This window comes from Ictidomys tridecemlineatus, chromosome 1 (assembly GCF_052094955.1).
Source record: "Ictidomys tridecemlineatus isolate mIctTri1 chromosome 1, mIctTri1.hap1, whole genome shotgun sequence".
In the NCBI taxonomy this organism is placed as follows: Eukaryota; Metazoa; Chordata; class Mammalia; order Rodentia; family Sciuridae; genus Ictidomys; species Ictidomys tridecemlineatus.
The window spans coordinates 177,969,541-177,994,150 of record NC_135477.1 but is presented as its reverse complement, the minus strand read 5'-3'; the positions used below and the strand labels follow the sequence as shown (position 1 = coordinate 177,994,150).

At 42.7% G+C, this 24,610-nt stretch overlaps 1 protein-coding gene across 18 annotated transcripts in view; it reads right to left on the bottom strand.

The window, feature by feature from the left end:
* The window catches only part of Tenm2 (teneurin transmembrane protein 2), a 2,558,256-nt gene that overhangs the window by 264,446 nt on the left and 2,269,200 nt on the right, over positions 1–24,610 (bottom strand). For all 18 annotated transcript variants that reach the window (XM_078052148.1, XM_078052158.1, XM_078052210.1 and 15 more), the window contains one exon: positions 1,506–1,740. In XM_078052148.1, the coding sequence (XP_077908274.1) occupies positions 1,506–1,740 (235 nt within the window). The remainder of the gene's footprint in view (positions 1–1,505; positions 1,741–24,610) is intronic.

Here is a 24,610-nt window from a genome sequence, read left to right as displayed (position 1 = left end):
TCCTTCATCTAATCCACCAGGTAGCCTTTCCTCCCAGAAACTATTTTCAAAACAATCATCTATTAATGTAAAAATAGGCTGACTTGAGCCTAACACAATCTAGGGAAGTCTGTGGATGTGGGGAGGAAATGAGAGAATCTCATGCAGCCTCCAGGACCACCGTGAATAGGGAGAACATTCCCAGTCCAGGCTGGTAGACCAGTTGCTTCCAGCAAAGCCATCTCAGTGACTTACGACAACAGTGTAGATGTTTAAGTTCGTGACTATATATACTATATATGTAGATTTTTTAAAATTGACTTGACATATTTTAAGCTTCAAAGATTAAGATCGTAGGCATGTTTAAAAATAAACCTATAATTGTCAGAAAATAAGATTAACTCAACTTTGGTGTGATTACACCGACAAGGATATACCACACATTAATGCTCGAGATCTTATTTAAAAAAAAAAAAAAGCCGAAAACATCACAGATGAGAAACAGCTCCAAATGCTATAGCTTTCCAAACTGCTTCCAGCTGTGTGCAGAAAATTCACTGGCCATTACCAGAAAGATCACAGATTATTTCTGTCTTTCTTCACACCTAAATTATTAAAGTTTACAAACTGAGAACTTTGTGAAGGGTCAACACAAATGGGCCTTTCTCTCTGTGTAGTCTCCATGGTCCTTCCAGGCAAGGAAATAATAGCAACTGGAGCCCAGAAGCCATGACAGCATCTGGGGGCGGAGCCACGAGGCTGTTTCAATGCCTGGCCAATCCACTCTCAGCCTCTGCTGTCAATCAGATCCCAGCCCGCTGGGCTAGGACCACAGGGTCTTCCTGCAGGTGATAAAGGCGCATGTGGCTTTGGAAGACCAGAGTGAGGGTGGAGAGATGATAGAAGGGAAGGCAAAACCGAAACAAAGCCAGACCTGGAGATGGTTTTCAAACTCTTCCCTCCTGACATCATTGCCGTCCTTTTTTTCTTGTTTGTTTTTATACATTATTGTTTGCCCCACAGGCATCAAGCTGTTAGTGTGTACAGGAGGGATTAAAGTGAGACTGCATGTTGGATGAAATATAAATTAAAATTATACTTCTGTCAGTCTGGAATCAGGGATTGTTTCTCAAGGTCTCCCCAAACACTTAATTTCAAATGAGTCTTCATTTATTACTTCAAGAAAGGCCAAATGCATAATTTATCAGCAGCTTTCAGTCAATATACCCTTATAAGCATGTTTCCCATGAGCCTTTGAGTAAAAATATGTTATGCTAATTCTATTAGTTGGGTACACAAGAGCTGTCTAAGAGAGTAAACAAGCATTAAAAGGAGACACATGTGAACAAAGAAATACCTATCAGGGGGCAAATTGCCAAGGGAATAAGGAGGGGCTAAGCCTGTCTGCTGTTCATGTGGGGGGTCTCGCTCCCATTAGAACTGAGACCCCCCCAGTGGCCATGTGTGGGTGGTTCAGGGTCAAGGCGAGGGCAGCTGGCAGAGCTCTGAGTGGGGACTGGACTCACCGGGTCTCCAGGGGAACGTTGCTGTTCAGCACCCAGCTGTCTTGCAGTTGCACCGACTCTGGAGTGGTGGCCAGGTCATTGGGCGCTGGTGCAGGGGCGTGGATCTGACTCCGCCGGTTGGTCAGCGAGTTCCGGTTGAGGGAGTTGGCGGAGGAGTGGTGGTGGGACAGCGTGTGGTTGTGAGGGGGCGGTAGAGGGGGCCTCAACGTGGACTGACTGTGGTGGTTTGGAGGGCCTGAAAAAGAAGAAGGAGAAAGCTGTCAGTGCCTGTCGATGCCAGCCTCGGGCACTCTGCAAACCCACAGAGGGGCGTCTGCAACCCAAATCCCTGAGATCCACAAACCAGAGGCACAGGTAAGACTGCAGAACGCCCCAGGATTAGTTACAAATGCATGACGTGCTTTAATTTGCATTTATCCATATGCATCAAACAAAGAACGAGGTTAGCAAAATCAAGTTGGTGAGGGATGACCAGTAGAATATTTGGAATGTATAACTACCTCAATAAAAGTAACACAGGAGTCAAGGTTGATGATTGCTGTGACAAGTTTCCATTCCATTTCCTGGTAAATCTGTACACTGTACACATTCTTAAAAAAAATAGAGGCTGAACTGAAGGAAGGAGGAAGTAGAATAGTGGTTACCAGAGACCAGAGAGGGTATAAAGGTGGGAGAGGTTGGTCATGGGTGCAAATTTATAGTTAGCTAGGAGAGAGGAGTTCTGGTGTTCTGTTGCATGGTAGGGTAATGATGGTCAATAATCATATAAATATCAGAATATTAAAAGAGGATTTTGGCCAGAGGCCATGGTGCACATCTGTAATCCCAGTACTCTGGAGGCTGAGGCAGGTAGATTGCAAGTTTGAGGTCAGCTTCAGCAAGTTAGAGAAATCCTATCTCAAAATGAAATTTTAAAAAGGGACTGGGGATGTAGCTCTGTGATAAAGCACCCTGGATTCAATCCCCAATACTGGAAAAAAAGAGATTTTGAATGTTTTGCCTTGAAGATAAAATATCTGAGGTGACAGATGGGTTAATTGCCCTGATTTTATCATTACATAATGTATACATGTATTGAAGCATCACATTGTAACCCATACATATGTATAATACTTGTGTCAATTAAGCATAAAATAATAAATTAATCTTTCTAAAAGGAACAAGAACATGGTAGGACATGGGGTGGGGCCAGGCAGGACAGTGAAGTGATTGACATTGGGTGCCCAAGTGGCCATATGGAAATGCCCAAGGGCTCAAGGCAGACTCAACTTCTCCTTTTGCTAGAAGAGCTGAAGATCTGGACTTAGGGATGAAATTTCCTAGGTTTTCAAGATTTGATAATTAATTCAAAATAAATTGATAAACAGGTAAGTAAATATGTACAGAAACACAATGTTTGTATGTACAATTTTTTTTTTTTTTGGAGAGTCAACCAAATACTCCCGGGAGCACAGTTCGATCAGTGGGTTGATAACTTCTCTCCTCTGAGAGATGAACCCCGAGGATCGAGTCTCTCCAGAAGGTCAGGGGAGATGTGCTCCTTCCTTTAAGTAGCATCCTATTTTTAAAATAATGAAATCCTCTATGTTTTCAAGAAAAATGAACACACGAGATCACCATGTCGGGGAATATCCCCGTGTAAATATCAACTACAGAAGACAGATCTGTGCGAGGTTTTCGTAGCAACCGGTCCCCAATCTTCTACACGATGAAATCTTTAAGCATAATGAAATCGAAAGTGGTCTGCTCTGCGAAGTAAGCCTATAATTTCACTTTAATGGATGCTGAAACATGACTTTTAATTTGTGTCCTTTGAGAAAGTTTATCTTATTTTTTTATTTTTTTAAATTTTTGAAGCCTCCAGGCAGGGCTGGCAGCTCACCAGGTGACTGCTGAGCCTTGTCATTTTGGCCCCTGCCAACTTTTAAAATCCTCAGCCCCTGCTGTCCTGGCTTGAAGAAGTTGGCTCAAGTCATTTAAACAAGCAATTTGACACAAATTTCAACTACTTGTCTCCTTATGTGGCCGGGCTCCATCTCCAAAAGGTGTAATCTACATTCTAGGGTTCCTGCAAAGCCTGCCCAAGCCTCCTGAGGGAAAGACGACATGTCAAAATGATGCGAGGTTTGGAGATCACCGCGACCAACAGAAACTGGGCAGAAAAATAGGGTGGAAACCAGTTTTTTGAAGTTTGCCTCTCTGGGCTGAAGTTATGGAATAATGTTACAAAAAAAGATAACTAAAACTGAAACCCGGTGGGAAATGCCATGGTACCGTCGTATAGATTTTCAATCGTGCCCTCCAAATGAACCTGTAATTCATGTTTTACATTATGCATCGGTGACACTTTAAATATATCTTTGGGGGAGTTTCATAGCTGTGGCACGCTATTATATTTTCTGGCATTGTTGTCTGTCGAGTAATATATTATTACATGGTTATTTAGCATTTGTCTGTCTCATGTTAGTGGAAAGAGGCAGGGAAGGGGGTGAATGATGTAATAATGATCCCTCTGAGATGCTCTCCGAGCCCCTCACAAGCGGTTAATGAATTCTCATGCCTTTCTTTTTCCCTCTCTCAACTCCCATCCAAGCGGTATCATTACTCCCCATTAGTCAGGTAATTATGGAACTTGCTGCTGGAAGACAGGGTGAGTCAGTACAGAAGTGGGAATGCTTTCCCTCTCCCCAGCCCCCAGCCCTCCAGACCACACACTCTCCCCAGTACAAAGAGGCCGTGGGAGGGATTTAATTCACTAAATGAGATGGCAGACCCTCCTGCTTCCTGTGTATTCACCCTGAGCTAACTTTCCTCCTTGGCTCCTGCTTGTGTGGCCATTCCCTGTCCATCTGCCTCGTGTGTGGGCATAATTCCCCTGGCTGTGGGATCTGGGGTAGTGCCCTGGGGAATGGATGCTTGATTTGGGTGCTACGTGATCTGTTTCAAATAGAATGCAGTTAGCTGGGAAGGAGGTCAAGTTCTCTCTCTCTTTTTCTAAAGAGAAGGCTTAGAACTTCCTGGAAGAAACAGAGAAAGAAGAGGAAGGGAAGATGAGAGAATACTCAATTCTATACTAACTTTACCCTCCTAGGAAGCAACATTCTATTGCACTACAAATGAATTTAATTACATCAACAAAACCCCCAAATGGTCCAGCATCCTCAGGAAGATATTTTCCTTATTACCGTCGCTCATGTCCAAAGTGATGTTGATTCTATTTGCTCATGTGTCTATCTATCCAATAGTCGTAGTTTGAACTAGGAGGAGGAGGGAGAACACAAAGAAGATCATAGCAGAGTGCTATGGGAATGTCTAGGAGAGGTATTTAGCTGGAGGTTAGCACAGAACATCCCAAGAGCCAAGTTCAAGGATGAGGTCTGCCACTTTCTGGCTGCATGCTACCTCAACTTACTCCTCTGTCAAATGGTGAAAAATAGCAGAGACTATCTGCTAAGGTTCCTCTGAAAGGCAGAGAGAAAGCATGGATGTCAAGTGCTTAATATACTACCCACTGGCTGGCAAGCTCCCCAAACCATGTGCATAGAACATGATTTGTTTCTTTCAGGAACAAAGGGATGGGTAAGACATGATGGCATTTTCCTAGGAGCTCAGATTTGTAGGAAAAGTCAATCTAGACCTGACTTATCTAGGTCACAAGTAATAGATCAATAGCCCTCAATCTGAATATTATCAAAAAATAAAAGTCAATATTCGGTGGAGTATTCCAAATTCCTGACTTCAGAACAAAAATCAAAATCAAAATGCTGAGTCTCATAACAGCAGCCAGGTAGAGGTGGATGCTCTTGAGTCTCTTCTGTTGTGTGCCATAAACCTGGGTCATCCCGTTATTATCCCTGCTGGATACACCCACTGTGTCCTCCACTCCTCGTGCTTCTATGCCGGTGGCTCCTAGCATAATTTGAATACCGGGTATTCAGTGTGGGTAATGTGCCGCCACGCCCTCTGCTATAACTAACTGTCCCAAGCGCTTTTTGCCTTGATCAGCTTTCATTACAGCCATCCGTCTGACATACTTGTTGGCTGAGAAGTTTTTCCATATTTGAAAATACATACAATGACTGACAACCTGCCTCACTGCTTCCCAAGAAGCCAAAATATATGAAAAGCCCCTCTCCAAAGTATTGGATGTCTTCCATTTGTGACAAAACAGGGACACACAACTCATCTTGATGAAGGAGCCCTCATGTCCACTCTACGTTCTGCGTTTATTTGGTTTAATTAATGTGCACATTATTTATGGATCTCCCATTCCATAAACGTAAAATCACATAATAATGTAATTTAATCACAAACAACCTCATAACATAAATGCTTATACTGTATCACCTAATAAGAATGCTATTAGTTGGCAAAAGGCAATTGTCATTAAAACCTTGGTGCTGACCTATCAAATGGCACCTATTTACTTTGAGTGGAGAACTTGAAAGTTATATTGAGTTGCTGTACAGTGTTAGGTCCTAGCAAGAAAGAATGATGGCACTGGTTCTTAATACCAAAGAAGGTTCAGTCAGGAAAAATTCTAGAAAAAATGAGTGGCTTTAGGGGGCAATGCTTCCTGTGTGCTTGAACATGAAGGGCTTTCAAGAGCTAGTACCACCATTGGTCCTGCAGGAGCGTGGTCCCAGCGTCTGTGTTTTACATTTATTTTTGGTGCCAGTTGACTTTGACAAGAAAGTTGTCCATGTGTTTTGTCCTGCTTAAATTCCTATTGGAGTCCTAAGAAAAATAAATGGAATCCTAAGAAAAATGAAGCATTGCTTTGTGGAGCGACAATGCCCACTCCAAACAAGATGGCGGCCTGCATCCGTTCTTGTGCTGACTGTGGCAAAGCTACTTGAGTACAAGTGGAAACAACAAACGCCCACATTTTAAGTAACATAAAGGAAGAATTTGGGGGTGGGGAGCTAAGGAAGTAAATTGTTAATAATTAGCTATTGTTGTTGTACTCTGCCTAAGTAAACAGACTGGGCAGGCAGTGAATCTGGGTCTGCTGTTGCCAAGGGTGAGTGTATGGAGGGGGAGGAGGGACAAACTGAGACAGCCTTGTCTTGTTTGATAGCCTGCACCAATTTTTCCTGGTGATTAAAAACAATGATAAAGTGTATGAAGGAAAAAAAAAACATAAGTAGGGACCTGCCTCACTGCTAATAAATCACTCATGCCGGGGGCGGTGTGCCCGTGGTTGGTCTTTAAGCATTGATAAATTAACCACAAACCCTCTGCCTTCTTCTCTGGACCCACCTCTCTGGGGCAAGTTCCTTCTTGACAGTCTGAGATGTTAGAAGTGGGATGGTGTTGGCAGAGACTTTGGAGTCTCCGGTTGATGAAAACTGGCACAAGGCACTCTTTTGAAATCTGACCTTGTGTGGGAGCCAAAGGGAATTGGGGGTGAAGACTTTTCAGAAAAACACCCTCTGGGTTGAATACAGGAAGGTTGGTGTATTGCAGAGCACCAGGCTGGGGACAGCTGGAATCTCTGCTTGACCATATCACCAGATGTGTGTCCCTTGAAAAGCTGCAAACCTCGTTTTTGAGTCTGTTTCTTCACCTGTGGGATGGATGTGGAATTTTGCTTCTCATATCTGATTAATTTGGAGAATCAGATGAGAATTTGTAAATAGGAAGCTGAGCATAATTTATAGTACATAGTAAGCTATTAATAAAGAGTCTCATGTTGTATTATTATTTGGCATAATCAAAGAAATTGATAATCGTCGCAGCAGCCACAGCAGCCCTGATGCTGAGGAGACTGGAGAGCATCTCCTGGGTCCCCGTGGGCCCCACTTTTCCTAGCTCTTGGAAACAGTAGCTCTTGGAGGAAGATGTCAGATATACCGATGGAGAGAAAAATCACCACCCATCACAGACCCTTTAACCTTCAAATTCAGCCCATAGAAGGTCAGAGGAACTAAGAGACATAACCTGGGGTGCTGATACAGGTAGTCCCCAAAGTCTGTCTCTGAGGGGTCACATAAATGAAACTTGGGACACAGAATTGTTCCATTTTGACAAATAAAACAATCACTGTTAATGAGAACCCAATGGTAACACTGACTATAGTTGCTGTGAGTGAAATCCTCCCTGCTAAGTACTGAACATAAATGACTTTAGTGTATTCCCACTCACTGTTATGGGACAGGACACTTATCATCCCCATTCCCCAGATCCAGCAAGTAAGGTTCAGAGGGTTAAGTAACAAGCCAAAGGTTACACAGCTTAGTAAGTGGTAGAGCTGTCTCTCTGATTCCAGGATCTCTTCCTCTCCTAGCCATATGCAAAGAAATACAGGGGGAAGAGCACATTCCACAGGGAAGAACTAGGACCCTGACCCTGGGTGACATGTACATAACAAGTATAAAGGGAAACTGGCTTAACTCCTTTTTTTTGCACACAGCTTAAATGGCAGAATAGAATCTTGAGAGAAACTGGAGGGATTGCCCACCTCAAAGCTCTGCTCTGCCTCCTGAGGCTGCTGGAATCAGGAGAAATAGGCCAGAACAGCCAAACTGCAGTGCAATCTCTTTTTTATGCCTTCCCAAAGGCCCTCCCCTGTGCTGTGTCCCTGGCTCCCATAACCAGTGGCATGAGGGACGAGCAGCAATTAGGTCTGTCAGAGGCTGAGCCAAGGGCACACTCCGCCCTGGCTTGTCCTGCCCTCTTCTGACCAGAGGCATTTCACCAACACCCTGGGGAATGGAGGGACGGGGGGAGGTGGTTCAAGTCCAGACTCTTTCAGTGTTTGGAAAGAGATTTTCTTATTTGTCTCTAACTATCAGGCACTTCCAACCGGGAGCTTGCTCCCTCCTTCCCTGCCTTAACAGCTAGGGAAGGATTTGTCCCCATAGAAGGGACTTTTATTTTCTGCTCCTGGCCCACGTGTGCATTGCTGGCTTGGCAGGGCAGGTGAAGTGCCAGCAGTCTTTCACAGTTCTGGCCCCTGCTGCAGTTCACTGCAGCCTTTCACAGTAGAGGAGGAAGCAGGAGGAGGGATGGAGGTCTGAGCCAGATTTTATCTTCTCTCTCATTTCCTAGCGCTTGCTCCAGCTGGGGTTGGTGCCGCTCGGCAGAGGGGGATCATTGACCTGCACCAGGAGCTGTCCTTGATGGAAGGGGCCTGCTCAGCCTGAGCAGAGGGCTCAGACAAGGAAGGGCTGTGCTCATTTGTAAGGAAAGATTTATCATCCTCTTGCTTATACCAACTTTATGACCTCAGAGAAAAAACATCCCGAGTGTCTCGCAATGACACATAGATCAGCACCACGGGGCAGAAGCATGGGAATTACTGTCATGAGGAGCCATCGCGGGCAGGCTCAGAAGCTCAAGTGTGGTTGGCTCTACCTGTACTCTGGACGACTCAGTTGGAGGGACATCTTGGATCCTCTGGGAAATGACAGCCCCCATTCCATAAACACCAGTTGTATGCTGAGTAGTCCACATATTTCATCTTTTATAAAACTTACAATGACCTTTGAAGTAGATTTTGTTTTCCATCTTCAAGGTGAGGCAGGTGGAGTGGAGGGAGGTCAAGGGATGTAAGTCTTGCTCCTTGAGTCCTGCATTGCACGGTAGTGTCCTTAGGCCTCTGCTGGGTGCCATCTTTGCACACGGTGTACACCTCTTTTTGTTTAAATTATTTTTGGGTTCTTCTGTGCTCTATATTTCACTGCCACTCCTCCGGGGCACAGGGTCTGCCTGTCCTGATTTTACATCCCAAGCACAAAGCCACGGGGCCTGGTGGGTACAGGGCTTGAGCTGAATGGATGCATGGACCACCTGTGTCCCCGGGGGTGGGTTATATTTGGAGAGTCTCCTGGAGTGGGATCTGATCAGAGTCCCACCTCTGTCCTTTGAATGTTTTAGTCTCTTGCTGGAAATACAAGGGGCCATGCTTAATTCTCCTCATTCTTACCACACTGAAAAGGTTCTTTAATGGGGAGACAGCTGGACATAGAGAGAAGGTGGCTTTGAACCCTCTGTCTTTATTTGTTTTTTTTTGTTCTTGGCTGTGCTGACCATTTCTTTTTTGTTTTCCAATAGCTTTATTGAGATTTAAGAAAATTCAGCTTTTAAAAGCCAATGTTTCAGTGTTTCTTTAATGTATTTCTTTAATACTTCATATATTAACTATATTTAGTATACTTGATATATCTTAGATGTGTACCCCTCACCACAGTCTAACTTCCAAACACTTTCGTCACCCCCACAGGAGACACCATCCCTTAGCTGACCTGCCCATTCTTGCCCTTTCCCACCCCAAGTCTCTGGCAGATGTCGTGTGTCTACTTCCTGTTCCTATGAATTTGCCTACAGTGGACGTTTCACAGAAGTGCTGATCCTTCCACTTTTTAAAGACCATGACATCTGTGTGTGGCATGGCTGCTCTGGAGCCAAACAAGGTCAGATCTCAGATGGGGCACAACTTTTACAACTTCAGATTCTTTTTCCCTGAAGAAATAAAAACATCTTTTCCTGAAGCAGGTCTGGCTTGTTGATATTTTTTGGGGGTGGAGACATTGGAAAACCAGCTGAATCCTCCAGGGATGGGGGAAGAGCCTAGCTCAGCCCAAACCCAGAGGGGCATAGGCAGAGACTGTAGTGGTGAGGGGCACAGGAAGATGCTGAATTTGGCACTGAATCAGCAGCTGTTCAGGGTTTAAGCATTTAATGGTGAATAATCGCCCTATTCTGGACCATCTTGTACGTAGAACAAGTTGTCTCGCAGGATGGGAGGAAAAGGGACTTTCATCACAGGTGCCCATCACTTGAGGGTGTACCATGCTCAGTCTTCTCTTTCCTTAATCATCTGGAGAGGATTACTTGAGGTCAATGTCAACTCCACTGGATACTTTCTAAGTCACACAAGACCACTTAAGATACTGGAGAGGAGCCCTTCTAAAGAGGAGATTTTTATTGCAAAGTTCCATCTGAGCAGTGCCTCTGTGAGCATTTCCATAAATCTACATTACCCTAGGTATTTGGGCATCCTCTGGGAGAGACGAGCCTATCAGTAGAAAGTAATGGTTTTGGGTTTTTCAATTGCCCTAAGGATCTTGACAATACTATTAAGACCCATGAGCTCCCTGTCGAGAAGTTTAGGAGTGAAATTATTAATATGCCCAGACGTTATGTTGATTGTCGCGCTGTAGCAGAAAACACTCTTTCTGTTATTTGAGCGGCATTATCACTTTCCCAAGCAGAGAATTGCATCAAAAATTTAAACTGCTCTCATCCCAGCGCCTTTCAAGGTCTTATTGTAAAATAGGCTGGGCATAATTTGGATATTTCCCTCCCTATGAAAGATAATATGTTTTTCAAAGACCAGACTGTTGTGGGGTGGTGGGGAGAAAAAACCCCTCCCGGCAGAATTCTCTGCCATCAAGATGCCATTCTTCAGCTCTTTAACTAGGTTTTCCTCGGGGTGTATTTCATTTCTTTTTTTTTTTTTCTTTATCCTTTCTTTGAGATATTTGCGATTCTTTCCCTTGAACCCAGGAAGGGGACCAAAGCAGAGATGAAATATGATTTTGATTTCTGATGGAACGTCTGACAAGCAGAAGGGCGGGGACCGACTCTGATCCGCACCATTCATTAACAGTAAGAATGACTGAGCCATCTCGGTTAAATGGCAAGGACGGGATGAAGGTTCCTGGAGCATTTTCACTTCAAAGCTCAGCAGAATTATTTACTATCTGGGTGACCTTTTCCCCAAATCTCTCCTGGTACATGCCTTATAGGGCAAGGGAACAAAAGTTTCTCCATACTATATAAACAGAAGTCAGCTGAATGTCAGGCCTTGGGCTACGTCTCCTTCATGTCAAGTGATAGCTGATGTAATGGGAGGTATAGGGCGTGTTGCTGGGACTTTGTCGGAGCACTTCTTTGTCTTCAGAATACACACACACACACACACACACACACACACACGGGGGCAAGTAATTACCCAAGAAAAACAAATATCTGAGCTCTTCCTGAAGCAGCACCTGTTGCCCAGGATTATGGGGCTCAAGTAATGTCAGAAAAGGCGCCCTTTGGATTTTGTTCATAATTGTTTATTAGTTTCTTTCAAAAGTTGTCTTTTTTTAAAATATTCTTTTTTTTTTTTTTAGTTTTTTAGGTGGACACAATATCTTTATTTTATTTTTATGTGGTGCTGAGGATCAAACCCAGTGCCTCACACAGGCCAGGCGAGCACACTACCACATCCCCAGTCCCTCAAAGTTATCTTTTTTTTAAAAAAAAAAAAAATATATGTAGTTGTCAATGTACCTTTATTTAATTAATTTATTTATACGTGGTCCTGAGAATCAAACCCAGTGCCTCACACATGCCAAGCAAGTGCTCTACCACAGAGCCACAACCCCAGCCCTTGGAGTTGTTTTTATCTTCAAATTAAAGTGGATCAGACCTCTCCCAGGGCTCCTGGTCCTTCTCATTATGGAGCACAGAACACGAGCCCAAGCATCCAGCAGCACAACAGGGAAAGATGAGAAGAAGCTTTTAGTCCCAACCTGAAGAGACCCAGGATGCAGACAATCTAGGGAAATAAACTGAACCCAAGAATGAAAGGCTAACATGTTTTTTTTTTTTTTTGGTGGGGGATGGGTGTCGGGGGTTGAACTCAAGGGCACTCAACCACTGAGCCACCACCCCCAGACCTATTTTGTGTTTTATTTAGAGACAGGATCTCACTGAATTGCTTTTTGCCTCACTTTTGCTGAGGCTGGCTTTGATCTCCTCCTGCCTCGGCCTCCCCCATGGATGGGATTACAGGTATGCATCACCACACCTGGCAAAGCGAGCATTTTGTGAAGCTGATGGTTTTATGGCAGGAAGAGGAATCAATGTCATTTGGATCCCTGGCTCCTTCTGTGCTGCAGTGGAAAAGTAGGTTTCTCCTTGGTCACGTTCACGGTACCATTTCCAGGGCTTCTCAGGTCCTTAAGCTATCCATTGCTTCCGTTTCCCCCAGAGGGCTTCTGGACTTATTGAGGATATTGAAGAGCTCTTCTTCTGTAGGCCACTGTTTCCTCCTCCATAAAAGGATGGTTACCAACAGTTCTGACGTGGTGAAGAGAGCTAAATGAGATAGTACATTAAAGCACTCAGAAAATGCATTAGAGATAGAGAGCACTCAGGAAATGTCACTATTTATTTATTTTGGCCCAGAGATGCAAATTCTTTCTTGAGGTGGTGGATAAAAGGGTGACACAGAACCTGTGATTCCAAGCTGATTATTTTGCTGACTTGAAAAACTTTCTTTCTACCAGATGTTTTTAAGGTAAATGACACAACTTACATTAAGGGGTTCCTTTTCCACTAATGAGTTGCGGTAGCTCTGGGTTTTTAAGATAATCAGTGTGCATATTTTTTTTTACACTTGCAGCTTAAACACATTGGAATAAAACTCTGGGATGGTGGACAACTTCAAGTGCTTTATGGTAGCTGCTCTCCTTTGATTCATTCTTCATTACCTGTGAATATTAGCACAAGAAAGACCGAGGCTTTCGCACAAGAAAGACCGAGGCTTTCTTTGCTGCTGCTGGTCCTGCCAAGCATGGCCCCCTTTTGCATGAAAAGCCTCTGGTCAAACCAGGGATTTTGAGTTTCTTTGGCTCCTTTATGAGCCTCGCAGTTTGCCTTACCACTGCAATCACCATTGAGTGGCTTGCGACGTCCTGAGTCATTCATCACATTTAGATGGTTTAAGTCATGAATTAGCAATGTTTTTCTCAGGGCTTCTTGGGTTGCTGAAACATGCTAGTATTTATCACCTCACATGGGATCATTCTTAATCCCATAATGTAGAGAGGGAGTCATCTCTCATGTGCAATAATCAGATTTGGTAGAGAAAATAATTTCCATTTTTAACGCTGCCTATCTGACACTTTAATAGTGTGGTCTGGGAAGGTTTCCCGATAAGATGACATTTGATCAGAGACCTGAAGGATAAAGGCAGGGTGCCATTCCACCGTGTGGAAGAACAATGATTCAGGCACAGGAAACAGCAAAAACAAAGGCTTTTAAAAATCTAGCATGTGTGTCGGGATTGCTCAGAATATCAGCCTGAGTCTGTCTCTTCCACTGACCTTGAAGACTGGTTTTCAAAGAAAACACTGAAGTAAATAAGCAAGGCCCTGGATCCTCCCTGATCTCTGCCTAATTTGGGAACTATCCGAGCAGAATTTGGCTCCAGGTCCTTTGACTTGGTATAGCATTATCTTGGGGGATTCAGATAACCTAGTAGATCACTCCTTGGATGTCTGAGGTCTGAAATGTCATCTTGCAATTCAACTTCAGCTGCCTTATCCTCTTTCTTTTGCTTTCTTTCTTAGATATATGTTGGGATCCAATTTTTTTAAAAAATCATCTTTCTGTAGCAGAAAGTAAGCATCATGAAGGCCAAGACACTATTTTCAAATCTGTAGTGTTGGAACATTTGGTAGGCAACATACATGGTTGCTGGATTAATTGGTTAGGAAATTAATTATACCTTGGCAAGTAGGGCAAGTATAAAGGAGTTGAGAGAATGTCCAATTTCCAACGGAAATGATCACGTTTCTGAGGGGCTGTGGCATGGTGTGGTTTAAGATAAACTTCCAGTGATTGAAGTTGATCGAAAGTTCAAGAAAGAAATTTTTGTGGGTGTCCTGGCCAACACAAGACTCTCTCTCACTCAAAACTGTAGCAATTTTTTTCTCTTCCTGCAGCAAACCCAAACATGACAACAAATGTTTCACAAGCAGAAATCCCCACGGAACTGAGGAGGGCAGAGGCCTCCCCAACTCCCCAAGTGGGAATGACACATTTCACTTCCAAACTCTGACTAACAGGATCTCCTGTGGCCCTTTCTGCCACCCGAAAAAACATTCTCTTGCCATCACAAATCCGAGGCATTAGAAAATCTTTGCTGAAGGACTCTGACTCACCTAGGCAGGGTAAATCCTGATTCATCTGAGTCGTTGGTGCTACAGAAAAGCAATTGAACTGGTAAAGAAGAAAGGACAGTGTTGCAAATCAAAAACAAGATCAGTGGAATGCTGCCTCCTTCAGGAAGCCTTTTAAGATGGATCCCATGAAAACCAGTGGCTTCCTTAAATCTCTCTGGCAGGTGTGAGATCCTCTACACATGGACACATCATACTGAATGACCCCAGTTGGTCATAGTCAGCCACCACAGCTCATTCTCATAAGCTTCTGGGACTCACTCATGGTTTATGATTGGACTCAGTTTTTATTCTTTGGATTTCTCTTTGCACAGAGCCTAGGGAAGTCACACATGTGACCACTTGATAAATATTTTTTGCATTCTCCAAGAGAAATCGGAAGAGGCAACATTTCTCTCAAAAGATTCCTTTGGCCTTCTCTTCAATGAAATTCCTTGGACGAGAGCAGCGACACGCGACCTATGCTTTGGCAAGCCATTTAAAATCATTTATTTTTTCATTCAGTCCTTCATCCATGTCTGCATTTGCTCGCACGTTCGCTTGGCAATTAATTATTGAGTACTGACCCTGGATTCAAGGGCTTTTAGTGGGACCAAGTCCCTGGACTTCGGGAAGGTAAAGAAAGAACCATGTCCTATACCGACCTTTTATGTAAACCACAGATTGCATCTTAATTCTTTTATTTCTCCTTGTTCTTGTTAACTATCAAAACATCTCACTTTCCCACATACATTTTTACTCTCGCCTCGGTTCACATACGAAAATTGTGTAAGGGACACTACGACATATAGCTCTGAAAATGTTCACATATGCATATCGTTAACTTATACACAAACTCCCTCCCCACCGTGAACCCCCATGTTATCTTCCAAGACAAAGCCACTATGCCAGGTCTACCTATGTACATGTCCCAATGCACTAGGTTTTCTGCTAGAGGAACATTTAAAGGATTCTCTGTGGCACACAGAGAAATTCACAAGAATGTTAATTATTACCTGTGGAGAGAAACTATAACATTTTGATTCATTTGTGTTTTCAACTGAATGTGGTATTTATCAACTGTCTTTTTATGTTTAATTCTAGATAATAGAGCAAGGCGAATTGGAGTCCTCAATTACGCACACGGAATACACTTGTGATATGGCTTCTTTGTAAAGTTCAGACTCAGAATTTCCTCTGTGGATTCTGAATTGCTGAGGGGGATCTATGCTAGAGAGAAATGGGATCCATATGAACTTCGGGGCATCCTTTGCACACATAAAAATGAACAAGGCATCTGCTTTCAGGAAGCAGAAATGGAAGTGGATGATATGAAGGGGTTTTGCCACCTGGTCCAGTCCCCGTCTATCTATAGCCTCTGGTGCTCTGAGCACCATCATATGAGTCCATGGACAATGCATACCCCCATCCTTTAGATATTTTTATAATTCAACCACACCCAGCCTGACCCAAAGAAGAAGCCATAATAGAATTGAGAAAAGCCGGCAAACACACCTTATGCTTCTTTTTACAGAAGAGTTAACTGAGAGATAATGTAAGGACCGTTTCATTAGGGAATAAAAAAATAAATGACTTATGAAATTAACCAGAAGGAGCACTTGACAAAAGAGAGTATCATATCAGAAACATACATTTTACTTTCCTCTCTAGGAAAGCTAATAAAAATACCATCATGACAATTCTCACATACTCCTGGTGGGGTTGCCAAATGATAATGGCCACTCTGGAAAAGAGTTTTCTGTGATGTTACACTTACCACACCACCTCATAATCACAACCCTAGGCATTTACCTTTCGAGAAATGGAAACCTAAGTTCACTCAAAAACCTGCACATGAAAATGTATAACTGTTCTGTTCACAATCCCTAAAAGGTAAAAACCACCAGATGTCCTATCACAAGTGAAAGAATAAACAGTCATCCTCCACAAGATAGAAGATGGAGCAGCAATACAAGGAACCACTGGAGTTATTATTATTCTCAGTGCTGTGGGTGGAACCCAGGGGTGCTCCGACACTCCAGCTCTTTTTAAATTTTGAGATAGGGTCTTGCCAAGTTGCCCAGGCTGACCTTGAACTTGTGATTTTCCTGCCTCAGACTCCCAAGCACTGAGATTAAAGTCATGCACCACTGTGCCTGGCTCCACTAATTAACGATGCAGAGTACACTTGAAATTTGGTAAGATAATAACTTTTTAAATGCTCTCACCACAAAACCATGATACCTCTGTGAGTGATGGATATGTTAATTAGCTTGATTAAACCATTTTACAATCTATTCATATATCAAAAGATCATGGTATATGCCTAAATATATATATATTTATATATAAATATAAATATATATATATAAATTCAGTAATCTTTTAAATTAACAAATAAAATTATATATACATATAATTATATATATATAAAATTTTATTTGTTAATTTAAAATATTACTGAATTTTAAAAAAGGAATGCACATAACCATTTGGGTATAATCAAAGGCACAGGCCAAATAAAGTAAGTCAGTTTCCAAATGTTGTATACTGAATAATTCCATTTATCTGACTTTTTTTTTTTTTGATACCTTGCCTGTAACTCAGGGGTGCTCTTTCACTGAGCTACACCCCCAGCCCTTTTCATTTATTTATTTATTTCAGACAGGGTCTTTCTAAGTTTCCCAGGTAGGCCTTGAATTTGCAATCCTCCTGCCTCAGCTTCCCATGTAGCTGGAATTACAGGTTTGTGCCATGGCGCCAGGCTTATATGACATCCTTAAAAAGATAAAACTGTAGTCACAGATCAGTGACTGCAAGAGGTTGGGATTAAGGAAGTGTGTGACTTCACAAGAATAACACAGAGGCGGTTTTAAGTTGATAAAGCTGTTCTGGGTTCCTACAAGCTGGCATGGTTACAGACATCTACACATGTTAAAATTCATAGAATTGCACAGAGTAAAACCCATCTCACTCTGGGTCAATTTAAAAAAATATAACAAAGCAATCAAAATTAAAACCAGGATGAATGCAGCAGGACAGAGTGCTTTGGGTCTATAGGAGTAAGACTCCCTTCAAGAAGGAGCCAGGCCAAGCAGAGAAGCCGAGGCTGTTCTTTGACAAACCCAGGGACAAATCCACCCCCAAACTCAAGAATCTAATATATTGTCACCTCCTTAAAAATACACACACACACACACACACACACTTTAAAAAACTAAATAGGAATGAAGGAATCAACATCTGTGTGTAAAAGTTCTATTGGCATATCACGAATCATTTTTGTTTTTCAAGCCCTTTGAATATTGTTTGCTAAAGCTCTTGTGTCTGTTGCAAGCTGTTTAAGGAACGATACCATGTGGAAGGGAAAAAGAATGTCTTGGCTGTGCAAAGTTGTCTGCCTCATGATACTCAGCACAGTCCATAACCTTGTGGAAACATTAACAGGCCTCCATTATTCATCACAATACGATTATTAGTTGATGGGAAACAAATTACAGAGCTCTGCAACCTGCTCTACTTCCTGGCTGCGGACTAGGCAATTTTTCAGGAAGGGAAATTGCTACCCAGGAGGAGAAACTTCTGTCTTAGGAAATGTTCAACAGAAGAAAGGGTTGATTCTGGGAACAAAAAAAGAAAAATGATAAAAGAAGGCAAAAAAGTTTAAAAATTATTTAGGGGGAAAAAACCAGCACGCTGACAGCTCAGCAACATAGCTGGTGATATACAGAACTTGAGTTGAGAGAAATGGAGAAAATCATCCCTGTTTTGTTGGACATGATGGCGTTTCTTTGCATGCCACCATGAATGTACTGGGGAAATGCCTTTAGGAACTTACAGAATGCTGAGTGGAGGGCTGGCCATTTACATAGACATCTAACCGCCTGGACTATCCCAGTCTCTATGCCTCCAATGCCAGAAATTAGCAAATGTTTTCTTAATTCTCAGATCCTCCTGGAATATTTCCTTGACCACTATCTTCCTCTGCAAGTGCAACTAACCTCTCTCCTTTGTAGCCTCCTGGAACTTCCTGGAACCATGTACAGATGCTATAACATGCACCCCTCCCATCACTCTTATTTTTTACTGTCCTTATTCTCCAGCATGAGGGACTGAGCCCCAGTGATTGGTGGGGAGGGGCAACAACTGCCCCATTGGATCAGTTTCCAATAGCAACGGCTTAACCTGGGGAAACAGGTGTGGTGTAATTAGCATAGCTGTCTGCACACCTCCAGCACCTGTGACCCACATGGGTCCTGTCGGTCAGAGCCCAGGGAGCTCCTAAATGATGGGGCTGAGGACGCACAGAAAACAGAGGTATGTCCAGAAAAGTGACACTGCCTGAGCTCATAACAGGGACTTTGGCTTATGAGAGCTTGTCCCCAAGAGGGGACAAGAGCAGCGTGGGAAGTGTAAGAATTCTAACAAGGCGGCCACAGGCACTGACAAATGAACATCACAGGATGCTCAGCCACCAACGCTCTTCCTCACCCCTGCTCTCCTCTGCTGGGGGCGGGGGACAGTCCACGCTTTACTTCCTCCTGCCTTTCTGGGGAGCCCTTTCCTGGCTCTGTCGGTGGGTGTTTAGTTGTTCTGACCTTTCCCACTCGAAAGTGACACAATTAAAGTGCCATCTCCTGTTTTGCTTTCCATTCCTTCTTCTTGCCTTTTAGAAGTCAATAAAAGCCATCACTCTGCCTACCTGGAAGATTCAAGGGCAGTGCTGTCGCGCCACCGTCCTGCAGACCGATATCAAGCTAAGCCTCTTCGGTCGCAATGGTCCCTGCTGGCTGTGACGCCGAGTGCACAAGTGCCAGGTCTTGCAAAGCTACGGCTTCATGGGCTGGAGCCGTTTCCCTCTCCGTGGAGACTCGAGTCCTGAGTCCTGGGCAGGGAGAGTCTGGTGGAGGCTGGGAAGCTGGGTCGATGTGGCAAGCCTGGAGTCAGACAGGCAGGTGCTATCTTGGTGGCCCCTCTGGGAACCAGGCTGCCAGTCTGGTTGATACCCAGAGGCTCTCCACGGGTCTCACGGCTCCAGCCAAACTCCCTCGTCCCAGTTTCTTCCTCCGAAGCTGCCCTTTCTCTGTGTTACATCAGTGGCCGCCTTGTCATTGGAACTTGTTTTCCACGGGGAACAGCCCTTTTCAAGTCCTTGCTTTTAAAGGTGACGACAAATGCGGCAGGTCTACACTCCCAACGGGTTACTTTTTGGTCCTAAAATGAGGTATGATTTGAAGCCAACCCAATTTTAGAGAAAATTGTAATCTTTCCCTTTCTAGTAGGAAAGAGAGAGGAGACTGGTTTTCTGAGTTAAGTGCCATCGTTCCACTCCATTTCCACCCCCGTTTCTCCCATAGTTTAGGAGTAAAGCAATTAATGTCGTAGGTGCTGGGGATGCAAAACATTTGGAGGTTAATAGTAAGATCTGATGTAATATGATGTGAGCAGATTTTATTCTTTTGGAAAACAGCTTTTCTCAGTCTAACCAAAGAGGTCCTGGCAAATAATGTGTTCTAGGGGAGTTTGTCTCAGGCTAACCTGGTTTCTAGAATTAGTTGGATAATTCTGGATGAAATGGGCTTCCTAGAAGGTGTTATCGCCTGTATCTTTGGGATATCTATGCATGCTATAGTCTCTTAGCACTTTGTGTCACAATTATTTTTTGCATTTATTAACAATATGATGATAATAATTTCAATGAAAAGAGCTAACATTTTTAGAGTACTTTGTACCTGCTGAATTCTGTTAAGAATTTTATATAAACTGAGCAAGGTAGTTGATGCCTGTGTTCCCTTAGGCTGAGGCAAGAGGATTGTAACTTGAAGTCCAGCCTGGGCAACAGTGAGATTTTGTCTCAAAATAAAAAAAACAAATAAAAAGGTCTGGGTTGTAGCTCAGTGAAAGATTGCATGCCTAACATGCACAATGTCCTGGGTTCAATCACCATTACTGCAATAAATAAAATAATAAAAATAAGTAAGATAGAGAATTTTAATTTATCATCACAATGACCCTATTAGGAAGGGGAGGCATCCATTATACAGATGGAAAGACTGAGGTTAGGTAAATTGTGCAGTCAGATAACTGGGAAGCCAGAGTCAATCCAGGCCACGTGATGCTCCAGCTCTTGCTCTTCGTTGGATGGTCCTGGGTCACAGGCCTGCCCATCTTTTATCATACATTATTTGTAAATGAGGTGGTTCAAATGAGTGAATTTTCCACTGAAGTTCACTGCCTGCAAGCACTTGATATTTTTATTTTAACTACGCTGTGTGGATATATTAATTTGAAATTGGAAGCTAAATTTGGCTGCATTTTTAAAGAGGGCATAATGAGCGTAATTCAACATTTAATTGATGACTGAAAACTTATTAAGGAGCAAACGTAATTGTACTATTCAGACATATAGCTGTGTATCTCCTTTTGATTTATTGTGCCCTTTTCCTTGAGGTTAGCTGTCAATCTTGGGCTGCTCCTGGACCAACTATCCTGAGCCATTGCACACCACTCTCCTGAGAATCTCTTAAATTCCCATTTAAATTTGGCGAACTTAAGAGGGAATGTTTAAAATTAATCTCTTAGCTTGGGGTTATGAGTTATAGTCCAGAAAACCAGATATGTCTAGGGCCTGTGTAGAACACTTGTTGGATTCTGAATAACATGTCAATAAACTCCTTGGTGTGGGTGACCTTGTCTTCCAGCTAGAATATAAACCTAGAAGGACCATATCATTTTATATTTGGGAAACAGATACTTTCCAGTGCTTAGGCCAGGGCTACCCTTCCTTGGAGTTTCAATTTTTGTTTTTTTTTTAATCCAATGTGGAGATTGCTATGAGAGATGGGTACAACAAAGGGTCCTTGGTTTGACCTTGGCATTTGGCAAACTGTGGTCCTTTGATCATATTCAGCTCCTGGGATAAGAATGTTTATAGAGTTTTGAAGGGTTATAAAAAGGAAGAATATGGGATACAGACCACATTTGGCGAAATATAAAAGAAAGAGAAATATAAAATATTAACTATCTGGACCTTTACAGTAAAGACTTTTCTGAACTTTGACCTAGTGGATGGTGGAAGGCTTCCTGGAGGAAGAGGTATATGAGTCATCTCATTATAAATTCCTCAGGGTATAGCTCAGTTTTGCACATGTGTACATGTATACTAGACATACATAATTTTTTTTTGAATAAATGAATGAGGAATCAAATAGGCATAATTGGTAAGTAAGCAAGTGTTGCTCACAGACTAGGGTTCTGGCTTATTCCACTGCATTGACACCTGGAATAAATATATGCATTCTCTAAGTCAGACACATTCACTATAGCTCATTGGAGAAACAATGGGGCAAGAATAATCCCCCTTAACACAAGGGAATAGCCACATTTTCCGTCTCAGGTTTCACATTAGATCCACTCACAATCAATCTTACAGGATCGAGACATGCAAATATAGAATTATAGCAAGAGGCGTGCAGCTCTGCGCCCAACAAATGGCCCCCCCCAGAAGTCAGCCTGCATCCCTACCCCCACCTGCAGTCAGTCTCCACGCACAACTGTTCACCTAAGTAGCTCAACGTGGACCGGCAGAAAGATCAGCACACATGTTTCTTCTCCAGTGTTTTATATCTCACTGACTATTTGGGCTTTATTGAAACAGAAATGTCACACTGCTATCTTTAGAACACTCGGAGTTTGAGCTCAGAACACTGGAGCTGATGCCTTACCCATAAAAGTGAGGAGATGCAGATTTCATCTCGGCAACAGCAAAAGTAGCCCTAGTTTCAAAACAGCTATTAATCTGCGATAAGGAGAATAGCAGAAGGGCTCAAGATCTTCCTTCCAACCACTGTCCAAACCAAAGTTAAATAATCCAGCTATTTCTGAAGCAATTAGCGGTCTATATTATTTTCCAACACTCGAGAACGGAATCATGTTGAAAACCAGTGCTCTTGACACGTTTCTCTATAAAATCAATTACTTTTAAAGACAAGAAGCTCATTCTCTATCCCAGGAACATATGAGACACCACCTGCCTGCTCCATGAGATGCCTCATGGTCTTTTTTTTTTTTTTTTAAATGGGCTTATGGGATTGTGTGAGAGGAGATTCTGGTACTATCTGCACATTTATGCAATAAGGAATTTCAAACATATTCCAATACGTCTATGGCCTTTATATGGCCCAATTTTCAAACATTCTGAGTCCACACCAAGAGGGAAGTGTCATCTTCCGTTAGGAATTAGGCTTTCCAAACCTGATACGATCTTAATTATGAGAAGTGCATTCTCACCCAAGTTCAACGTCTGACATCATAATAAAGTACAGTAGCTCTATTTCAGATGAGAAAAAAGCTGATTCAGGGAGATACTGTATATATCAGTTTGCATAGCAGGAAACAGGCCTGAATTTATTTTCCTAGAGATGTTTTGTGGATAACATTTTCATCAAAGGCAAGCAATTTAAAGTTCCTCTTGCTGTTGACAGTCTCCAGAGCAGGGCACCTGGGATGATTACAAATGGCATGGCTTTTCAAGGCACAGGCCATGTTACTGTATTTCCACAGTATATTGCATAAGGCATGGTCAGAATGGTGTTGCACCACTTTGGAATCTTCTGCTTTTTGTAGTAATCAAAGGCAAATGAGTCCCTTCAGCTAAAGTGGACATTAACGAGGTTTCCAGCCTTACATAATTGTATGGCATGCACACGTGTTTTCAGGGGGTGTCGGAGGTTGGGTATTTTCTATTAGAGCAAAAACAGGAACTTTTTTGGGTCATTTTAAATGCCATTTAATGAATTTCTGATTTGGTTCAATTTTTGACACCTTGAAAAGAAATCATGCTTTCTTTCAAAAACCACCAAAATATATCTCTTTTTTTTTCCCCTCTAGGAATGATCTATTCATTGTCAGAAATTGGCTAAGCAGGGAAAAGAATTTTCAAAAAGCTCAGTTAATTCAAACGAAATCATAAGTCAATTGTCAACAGGCACTAAAAATCAGTAGTTTCAGAGGAAGCCTGGAATCCATGCCAAAAACATTTTAAAAATTCCATTTATTTTGATTTCCCATTCATTCTTCATATATGGTCACTAACTTATTTGTTCCTACAACAAACTGAAACGTTTACATCTAAATATCCATGAGCACCCCTGAGCAAAGCTAATTGTGAAGAAGTCTGTATTTGGGTGGATATGTCTCGGGCCATGTCAAGTCTGTCTTTTAAACCTCTGAAAAAGCCCCTTCTATCTGAGATAAGCCAAACCCAATTGATCTTTTTATGTCTCTGGTTTTCACTGGAAGAAAGTAAAAATTGCCATTTCCCTAGAGCACAGTAAAGAGATCTGAGCATGCCTCTTCTTTAAGCAATAACCATTAATATGGGTTCCGCTGTACCAGACATCTGTAATGCTCTGAGCTGTGTTTTCTGGTGAGATAACAGCGTCGTCTTGAGAACTGAGCATGAAGAGGACAGAAGGCAGAGGGACAGAGCTGGACTGTTCACTTGTGCTTCTCTCTGAGGGACAACACTGTTATCTTGCATATATCTAGCCCTGAGCCAGAAAGAAAAGTTTTATAAAAATCTTCCCCTACCAGTTTTATCACCCTTCATTCTTGCTTCTGGCCCATGACCTTGACTAGAATTCCCTCTCCCATGCAAAAATTCAAGAGGATCTGAAGTGAGGTCATTGAAGAACAGACTCTTTCGGGTCTAGACAACAACTTCTTTGACAACCCATTCTATGGTCCATCTTTCTTGAAAATGATAACTTCAGTAGACATTTGTTGAACAAGTCTTCTGTGCCTGGGCCTGAGCCTGTGGTAAGACTGCAGCAGCATCTGAGATGTAGCTCTCCATCCTTGAGGAGCATGTAATCTCGTAGGAGAGACAGAAAATCAACAGGACTGCATAAGTGGGAGAAAGGGGTGTGTTCAGGGTGTTCTAGAAGTATCTTCTCAGGAGGATATCATTTTTGAAAATTCATGCATTTTTTATAGATTTTGAATTGTCAAGACGAGCAGTTTCACTGGCAAGTAGGGAAGGCTGTAGCACCCTCCAAGAGGCATTTCTCAAATGCTCTTAGAAACATCTAAGAACGACCCTGCTCTTCTTCACACATTCTTCCAACAAATGTTTTGGTGTCTCCTGTGCAGGGGATGACA